We start from the raw sequence: 9,768 nt of genomic DNA, 5'->3' as shown, positions 1-9,768 counted from the left end.
GACATAAACACACACTCAATATATATATTCAAAGCTGGAAAGATGGCTCAGCAGTTAAAAGCATGGGCTGCTCTTACAGAGGATCTGAGTCTAGTTCCCAGCACCCATATCACACAGCTCTCGGCTGCCTGTAACGTAAGCCAGGAGCAAGTGATGTTTATACTAGCTTCTGAGGACAACTGCACTCACATGCACACCCTACTCTCACATGTACACATATAATTTAAAATGTTTTCCAAAAGCATATACTTAGCTAGCAGAAAGTAAAATGGTTTAGAACCCACACAGGTGCACTCAGGGGTCTTGACCACATAATTTTCAGCCCTGGCTTTGCTATCAACTGGGAGCCTACTCCTTTCTGTAACTCAGCTTCACATCTGTAAAATGGGTCAATAATACTAGCTAATGTGGAGCACTGCTGTGTGCTGAATAATGCTTGATAATGTATAAAACATGGTCTATGTATTCATTCAGTATGCCTGTACATATAGCCAATATACCTACCCACAGGGACTGTTAGCCCTTCCTCCAAGATGATAAGGAACCAAGGTTTAGAGGGTTAAGTGGATCATTGAAAACCGTGTGGGTGGTGGGATAGGGTTTTGGTTCTGCAGGTCCTTGTTCTTCATCCTGTCTGTCACAGAGGCAATAATGTAATCTAAGTCTTAATTAGTAATATTGTTTTTAAGACAGGGTCTTACTTTGTAGCCTTAGCTGACTCTCTATGTAAACCAGGTTGGCCTTGAACCCATCTCTCAAGTGCTGGAATTACAGAGGTGGGTGCCATGGCACCCATCAAAATAGCTGAGTGTTACAACACACATGCATGTAATCAGTTATGTCCTAGTGAACTAAAAATCAGAAGTAAAGTCTTCAAACAATGCAAGAAATAGCTAACTGTGGGCTGGAGATAGAGCTCCAGTCGTGGGGTGCTTGCCTCCACAGCCCAAGTCCTTAGACTCCGTCCGTACCCAGCACCACATACATCAGGGTGTAGTGACATGCCCTGCAATCCTAGCTGAGGGAATCAGACGTTCAAGATCACCTGAGGCCACTTAGTGGCCATTGGTAAGACCCTGTCTCAAAACATAAGCCAACCTAAAATCTAATTAGCAAGTGGAAATCTCTCTTCATCATATTCCTTCTCAATGAGACGATTTGGGGGTGGCTGGAATGCATAACTCTTCCATAAACAAAACTGCCAAGAAAATTTCACTTTAGGAAAATAGAAAGATGGTTTTTGCCTGGTTGAATAAGCAGAAGATGGTGTGAGATGCTGAGGGTGGTCCTGGGTTTGTTCAGGAAAAGCTTTCAGAAAGAGGCAACATGGAAGTGTGGCCTTCAAAGGTGTCTTAGTTAGGGTTTCTGTTGCTGCAATGAAACACCATGACCAAAACGTTGGGGAGAAGAGGGTTTATTCAGCTTACACTTCTAGATTGATGTTCCACATCACCAAAGGAAGTCAGGACAGGAACTCAAACAGGGCAGGGACCTGGAGGCAGAAGCTGATGTAGAGGCCATGGAAGGGTGCTATTCTCTAGCTTGTTCCTCCTCAAGGCTTGCTCAGCCTGCTTTCTTATAAAACCCAGGACCAACAACTCAGGGATGGCACCACCCACAATGGGCTGGACCCTCCTCCGTTGATCATTGTTAAGAAAATGCCTTACAGCTGGATCTTATGAAGGCATTTTCTCAGTTGAGGCTCCTTCCCCTCTGATGACTCTAGCTTGTGTTAAGTTGACACAAAACCAGCCAGGACAAAGGGTGTGTGGGTTCCCTGGTTGGGGGGGGGCAAGAGAGGGTACAGACGGAGGAGGAGGAAGAGGAGGAGGAGGAGGCGGCAGGCCCTGGGCATCAGTGGAGCCAAGTGCTCTAATGGAGGGTTGGGGTGGGAGGGGAGCCTCTGATGCAGGGTTGGGGAGGGAGGGGAGCCTCTGATGCAGGGTTGGGGAGGGAGGGGAGCCAGTGGCACCCTGGGACTCCTGAGTATCAGATCCAGGGTCCCCAGTTGCCTCTGGTTGTGGGCAGGGTGGGGTGGGAGGGCCATGGTGGAGGAGGGCCAAAGCAGTTCCAGGTTTAAGAATTTGAACACTTTCACAAAGGCAGGGTGGCGAATGGAAAGGCCAGAGTAGATCTCAAATCACCTCCTCCTCTCCCCAGGGACCTTTGCCCCAGCTGCTGGGGTTCAAAGCCATTTCCTTCCAGCCCTTCCTCCCCTTGGATCCCCAGGGTTTCTCGCCTGTGTGGTCTTTATAGATCAGAAGACAGGGCCTAAGTGCTGCCTCTGTGTCTGTTAGGAGTGGCTCTGGTGGACTGTGGCTGCCCTGACAGCAGGGGAGGGAAGGGCAGAGTGCAGAGCACACCGGGGATGGTCTCCCCCGAAGGAGGGTGGGGAGGCCACACTGGAACAACCCTGCCAAGTCAGCACAGGGAGGAACATTTGTGAAGGGGCTGTAGCCAAGTCCAAGCGGTTGTAAACATGCTTCAGATGTAAGTGTGATGATTCAAAAACCCTAGACTCATAACCAATACAAAAGCAGTGGGTAACCGGGTTGAAATGATGGAGAGAGGATTGAGAGACACCATTTGGAGAGACTGTGATTTGGGAATGAAGCTACACATACATATGAAAACAGAAAGGGCTAATTACAATCAGATGCTTCTGTGTTCCAAGCAAGGTGTCGCACATGAAGCATATATTGTGTAGCTCATACACCCCAAGCCACATGATGCTGCTATGGTGACCAAGACGCAGGTTAAGTTATAACCTTTGCCCAAAGTCACAGAAAGCGGAAGATACAAGGGTATTGCATCTCACTTACTAGCCCAGCCTTCACCCACGTGCCATCTCTTGTAGTGAGGCCACCCTCCCCAGGTCATCTACTCTGCAAACTCGCTAGCTCCCTGCTCTGTTTCAGCTTTGTGTGTGTGGTGTATGTACCTGTGCGCATGTGCAGGTGTGCGCACAGAGACCACCGAAGGGTACCGGGTATCCTGTTGTTTCACTCTCTGCCTTATTCCCTTGAGACATGGTCTTTTACTGAGTGTGGGGTGAGAGTATTAGCCACCTGTCTCCATTCCTTCACCAGCACTTGGGTCACAGGCACATGTGGCCTTTTCTGTGGGTACCAGGGATCAGAGCTTAGCTCCTCATGCCTGTGCAACTCAGCTTTCCCCGCAATGAACCATCTACCCAGTCCCTAGTTCATCTTCTCACATAGCATTGCTACCATGTGATCCACTGTCGTCCACGCTGCCATCTTAATTACACCTTTATCCTTGGCACTTAGAACAGTTCCAGGTATACAGCAGGTGTTCCACAAGTAACTGCAGATTCAATCCGTGGGTGCCACATCACTGTGCCCCCCCCCCCACTCTACTCATTGGCTACTATTCACAGAGCAACGATGGTGCTAATCACAGCTACCAGGTTTTTTTTTAATTACATTTAAAGTATTTTGTGTGCACCTGTGTAGGGGTGGTTTGTGTGTGCCATGGCTCACATTGTGAAACTCATAGTTTTCGCCTTCCACCATGTGAGTCCCTTGGGTTGATCTCAGATTATCAGGCTTTGTGTCATTCTCCTGTACCTGCCGAGGCATCCCACTTGCCCTGCCACCAGGTTTTGAACACTTAAGTGATGGGAGCAGCGCTTGCTAAGTCCTTGGTATGTTTAAAGCCAGAAGCAGATAGGTACAGTTATGCTCTCTCCTTTGGAAGGCATGGGGATTAGGTGGCTTGATTTGAATGGAGATGCTGAATAAAGAGTTCAAACTCTTCACATTATGCCAAAGATGGAGCTCCTCAGAAGGGACCGAGAGCTTGATCTCTCAGCTGCACTGACTCACGACACAAGTTCTCTGGTGTGTGGGACTCGCTGGCACACACAGGCAGCAACAGTACAGCTGAACTTAGTGAGCTGTAAGAGGGAGGCCCCAGGAGCTCACCACCACCTCCCCCCCACCACCTCAGGGTGCTCAGACTCTGACAGCTGGGGAGGAATCCCATGCCAGGTCTCCTCACACTAATTGGCTTAGGAAGCCATGCTTATCTGGGCAAAGCTGGGGCCCATGAGTTCAAGATTAGGGAGAGCAGGATTCATGGCTTACTGCTTTGCTGCCCACAGGGTCAGAGGAGGCAGAGTTGGGACTTTAATTGGCTTAACAGCCCTCAGTGGCTTAACGGCTCAGAGGGCTTCGGGTGGAGGTAGATAAGGATAGGCTGGTGTCCAGCCCACAGCCAGCTTCATGCCCCACCAAAGGATCTCATTGCTGCTCTCCCAGGGACTCAGTCTGTTACTGCTTCGAGGCATTTTCTTAGGATTCCCAATACACCAAATGCACTATGTCAGGGATGCGGCTAGGTTTGAGGATTGGACAAAGCTGGGAAGGAGCCTCCCCTCCCCTCCTCCTGTAACGTCAATCAAGTTCCTTGACCTCTCTGAGCTTTGCTTCCTTGTCTGATGGGTGAAGGTATCACTAACCACAGAGGGAAGGTTTTAATACAGGATGCCTGGGACCTCTCACACAGGCCTTGTTAGCACACGGCAGGCGTGCGGTGTCTGTGAGCCCCTTCCTTTCATGTGATGTTCTGACTAAAGGACCTTATAGCTCGTGTGAAGTGTTTGCTAGAGGTGATATAAAGAACGCCTCGCTCCAATGTTTCCTTTGGCTGATGCTACTTTTTAAGTTGTGCGTGAGTGTGTGGTTGGTTGTGTATGTGTGTGTGCCACTGCACAGGTATGTAAAGACCTGGGAACAGCTTGTCAGGGTCAGTCTCTCCTATCTTGTGGGTCCTAGAGAGTGAACTCAGGTTGTCAGGCAGGCTTGGTAGCAGGCACCTTTACTCACAGAGTCATTTTTTTTTGGCCCTTGCTGACACTATTTTTTTTTTAAACATCTTAGTAGTTGATTTTCCAATTTCCCATTGCCCTTAAAAAAAAAAAATCAAGATGTGGCAATGTTGGACCCATGATTTCTCATGGAATCATTAGAGAGTGACCAGGTGGTATCTGTATCTTGTCTAGGACACTTGTATTCCATAACACTGCCCCCTTGTCTGACACCCCATGCGCCCTTGTCTAAGTGACTCCTCCTGGCTTTTGAAGGCACTGCGCAATCCTGGAGAGTTGAGATTGTCTTTCTGAGTGAAATTTAGAACTAAGTTAGTGTAGGATCAGGAAGAGAATAAACAGCAGTCTCTCGGGTGTCGCCCTAGAGGGCTCAGTTTTCTCTGGTTGCCCCAGCCTTGCCGCTTAGAACATCTTCTGGAATACCTCATGTGGTAAGCCAACATGTGCCAACACCACTTAATTTCTAGGCATGCCAGACTGCATGGCTTCTCTCTACTTCCTCTGAATGTTCCTATTTATCTAGGCCCACGGCAGTTTAAGAATCCAAAGTTTGTGGGACAAGGGTCCACAGTATTCAGTGATAGCAGACCCAGAGTCAGAACTATAGCCTGGTTAATGTGGCCTGGTGGGCACATTTCATTCCCCATAGCCATTTCTCTGAGATCTATCCTAATTGACTGCAGAGTCTGAATTTACTGAACAGTCAAGCTGGCAGTAATTGCTTTCTAGCTCTCTGTGGACCCCAGCCCCATGCATGGAACAAAATACCCCACAGGTGATGAACTCATTTCAGAACCTGTCCAAAGGGCAGGCATATTGGGAGGCAGAGGATGCAATTCTACAACCTAGACATAGAGAGGGTGTTGGGGGAGGATCCCAAATTGACCTTGATGACCTTAAACTGTTCTGGGCAGCAGGTGGTCACATGGAACTGTACCACATCATTATGGATCATGAGAATGATATCACATCTTAGGATCACCACATCTAATCATGGCATTTCACACACAGAGAAACTGAGGCTCAGAAGCAGACAGAGCCTGGCCCAAGGTCACTCTCAAACCAAGATGAAAACCTAAGTCGTCTGAAAATACACCCTCCCCAAATGCAGCATTTTCCCACAGTACAGTTTCCTCATCGTCACCCACTCGGTTCGACTGTCTCCCCCCGCCCCCCTGGTCTTCACATTCTTATCTCTATGAAACAGCAGCGGGACTTTCTATCACCGTGCAATCTCACAATCTCAGACTCATAATTCTTCAAGCTTTGGGGAACACTTTGGTGGCAGGATTGCAAGGTGGATAAATTGAACTTGGGTTTTGAAGATGCAGAATCTTGAGTTCCAAAGCTCCCAGTTGATCACTATGTGACCTTGGGCAAGGGTGTCCCCCCACCCCAGCCTCCCTTCCCTCATCTGCCAAATGAAAATTATAATACTAAGCACAGGATGGAATTATTAGAGAAGACACAGGAGAGAATGAAGGTTTAAAAAAAAGGGAAGGGGGCAACCAGTAGGCTTGGCAGAAATCAAGGACTTAATAAAATAATTACAATAGCCTTGTAAATTAGGGTTCGAGTGCCTAAGTAAATGTTTAAAAGAAATGCAATTGAGAGGAAGAATTAAAAAATAAACTCTAACATCTAAGATTTTTACAGGCCTGATAGTATTACAGTCGATTGTTTTGTTTTGTTTTGTTTTGTTTTGTTTTGTTTCTCCCAGAGAGATTCTGAGTTTTAGAAATGCCATGCAGTGGACACAAACGGCCTCCCCAAGTTAGGTTCCCCCTTCTCATTGACTGTTTTCCCTTCCAAGTCATCTCATCCCAGCTCTCACTTTCCCAGTGTAGAACAGTGAAAATATCGGGGAGAGTTATTTGTATTGGGAACCATGGAGTTCAATGGGCCTTCAACCATTTCCAGCCACTCCCCCCCACCCTCCGCCCATCTAGTTCAGTTCTTCTCCCTATTGGAGGGAAACTCAATTTCTGTTCAAGAAAGAAGATTACTATTAGCTTCGTGTATGTGGATTCTGAATGGGGAGGAAGGCAGCCTGTGAGTTGTGGGGCAGCTGGCCCACTTTAGGCTAAAGGGAAAGGGGGATGAAGCTTTGGCTACCCAGAATAGGAAGTTACCATTTCAGAATCTAAAAATAACTCACCATCTGTCCACTTGGGCACAGAATGATAAATGCAGATTAGTTCCTGGATGTAGACATGAATATTTTTGTGTGTCAAGCTAATAATAATAAGACCATGGATAGTGTTTTCCTCTTCCCCTTACTCTGGGGCAACAGAAGTAGAATACACATCATCTTGGCTGGGGAAGATGGGGAAACTAAGGCAGAGAGAGAGCCAACAGAATAACAAGGGTGACACAGAGCAAGTGAGCAGCTGGGGCAAACACCAGGGGTCCAGTGTCCAATGCTCAGCTCAGAACAAAGTCTTCTGACTTAGGCAGAATCCATTCAAATGCAACAGAGTAAATAACCATCTTCTATATCTGAAGAGTGGCTTTCCCTGTGCTTTCCACACCTCCGTTATAATCGCGGTAATCCCTGACATTCCCAAAATATGTTCCAGTCTCCAGAGTCCCCACACAGACCTCCTCTTGCCTGCTCATCCCAACATGTTTAAAAAAAAAACAAAACAAAACAGTAAGCCAGCAAGATGAGAAGAGCAGAGATTCCTCTCATTTCACAGGTGAGAGAACAGACTTGGAGGGAGGAGGAGGTGTGCCTAAGATCACACAGTAAGCAAACCCATTTTGTCACCGCAGAGTACAGCCCAAGGAACTAGAGTAATCCTGATTTGAGAGGAGCTGTGGTTTAGAATTCCCCCTCTCTCCAATTACCTCAGCCCAGCAGGCACCCTACTTGCTGGCAAAGGATGAAGCCTGCAAGTGAACAGTTTGAATGAAGCCTCAGCATCCGGTCTGAAGACTAAGGGTCAGCCAGTAGCCATCTAGTGTCAGAGTCAAGATTCCAAATCTCCTTGGTCCCTTTTGGGGGATGGGACGGCACTGTGGAGCTCCTTAGGAAGTAGGAGCTAACCAGTGCTGAATTGGGTTCACCCCAGGCCCTTTCTCTACAAAACCAGAAAGTTTGGGCGGGATAGTCATTTAGCTGCCTTTTCCAGGATGTTGGGGTGGGCTGCAATTCTAAACTGAGTGCCTGTGAGTGGTAGGGAGGACTTCTGAGTGGTTTCCTAAGTCGAGGCTTGGTACCTGGACATGGGGGAAGGGTCAGGACTGGAAGGATCGCTGTGGTCCTGTTCCAAGTGTCCCCTTGTTCTCTGCATACATCACTCAGAATCTCTGACCCCATCTTGCCCCATTAGCCAGATCAAAGCTATGGTTCCAACAGAGTTTTGCAGAGGTGAGGAGCTGACTGCAAAGAAATGAGAGCGGCAATGGAGTGGGTCGGGGTGAGGGTCAGGACAGGAGCAGGGCGGGCTAGAAAGGCCAGAGCAGATCTGGGGCGGCATCCCACTCCCAGACTCAAGCTTCCTTCACCTGCTCTTTTCCTACCTCCAGACCTGGCCGAGTTGCAGGAGGTGAACGAGGGTCTGCAGTAGCCAGACGCAGAGGCGGCAGCAGCGGCGGCGGTAGGTGCCGGCCGAGGATGGTGCGGGCCGGGGGACCAGCTCCGCGCTACCTTCTTTGGTCCGGAAGGCGACAGCACTGTCCTTGGTGCTGATGGCGGCTCCGACTATGTCGCTGTCCTTGGTGCTGACGGCGGGTCCCGGGGTCCCCGCGGGCTCCGAGTAGTCGTAGACGAACCAGCGGAAGCTGAGCAGCTGCACGACCAGTGAGGGCAGCAGCACGAAGAGCAGGGTGAGGCCGAAGTAGGTGCTCTGACCCTGCAGGTAGTAGGAGGCCGCCAGCCACAGGTCGGTGGCGCCGTCGGAGAAGAACACGAGCAGCGCGCACAGCACCCAGCAGCAGTCCCGCAGCTCGTAGCGTGGCCCCGGGCACCCCGCCTCCACCGGTCCCGGGCCCGCGATCCCCGCCGCAGCCTCCCCGCGCCCTCCCGCCCCGCCCCGATCTGCTCCCGCCGGCCCCTCGGGCCCCGGGCCGGCCACGGCCGCCGCTCCATCCGACTTCGCGGCCATGTTGGCGGAGCAGGAGGCGGGGAGCGACTTCCGGGCGGCGGAGCGGGTGGGGTGCGGAGTGGGGAGGACCCTGCGCGGGCGGCTCCCGCCTCCCGCTCTTCCTCCGCCGCTCCTCTTCCTCCTCCCCTCTACCTCAATTATTCATCCTTGCCGGCGCCGCCCCGCCCGGGCTCCGGCCTGGATGTGGGCCGCCCCCTGGGAAGGGAGGGGGCCGGGGTGGGGAGAGCATCCCAGGTCACCCTCGCATGGCTTCCTCGGAGGCGTGGGGCCCAACCACATGCTTTCTGCCTCTGGCCTCCCCCTTTGACTGCCCCCGCCCTATCCTCTCCTTTTCCATTGATCTCCTGTGGTACCTCCGGTGGTTTGGGTCTTGCAATGTCCCAGGAGGGTGGGAGGCCGAGGTCTGAGAATAAAAGGACAGGGGTGGGGGCAGCTGCTTGGGCACCTGCCATAACCCGTTAGCAGTCACTCCTTCCAACGCCACTTCCTAGTTCCCCCGTGTTCACTTATTGTTTCATCCCCTCCTTTGATCTTGAGAGATCTCTTTTCTCATTGTCTTTTTCAAGCTGAGAAACTGCGGTTCTCTGAGTTGCGGTCTCTCGGTCTCTCGATCACCTTTCTTTTAGGAACCGCGTTCATCTGGCCACTAGCCTGATTAGGCAAGGCAGAGGAAAGGGATGGGAGGGAACCCCTTGGGAAGGAAAGAGCAAGTGCAAACAGCTACTCCCATCACCACTGGAGGCCACATTTTCTAGGATGTCCGGAAGAGGGGGTGGGGGTGCAGAACGATAAAACTGGCGATTTCCG

The 9,768-nt window shown here is 50.5% G+C and overlaps 1 protein-coding gene across 2 annotated transcripts in view; it reads right to left on the bottom strand.

The window, feature by feature from the left end:
• Xkr7 (X-linked Kx blood group related 7) overlaps window positions 1–9,124 on the bottom strand; it is a 28,443-nt gene extending 19,319 nt beyond the window's left edge. Inside the window, exon 1 of one of the 2 annotated variants that reach the window (NM_001011732.1) lies at window positions 8,378–9,124. In NM_001011732.1, coding sequence (NP_001011732.1) covers window positions 8,378–8,961 — 584 coding nt within the window. In that variant the 5' untranslated portion in view covers window positions 8,962–9,124. Of the gene's footprint in view, window positions 1–8,362 lie in introns of both variants that reach the window. The other variant, XM_030250595.1, reaches the window with a different exon arrangement.
• Window positions 9,125–9,768: the final 644 nt, after the last annotated feature.

The sequence above is a fragment of the Mus musculus genome, chromosome 2, assembly GCF_000001635.26.
Source record: "Mus musculus strain C57BL/6J chromosome 2, GRCm38.p6 C57BL/6J".
Classification (NCBI taxonomy): domain Eukaryota; kingdom Metazoa; phylum Chordata; class Mammalia; order Rodentia; family Muridae; genus Mus; species Mus musculus.
The sequence above is the reverse complement of the archived record's forward strand: the minus strand, read 5'-3'. Positions and strand labels throughout refer to the sequence as shown.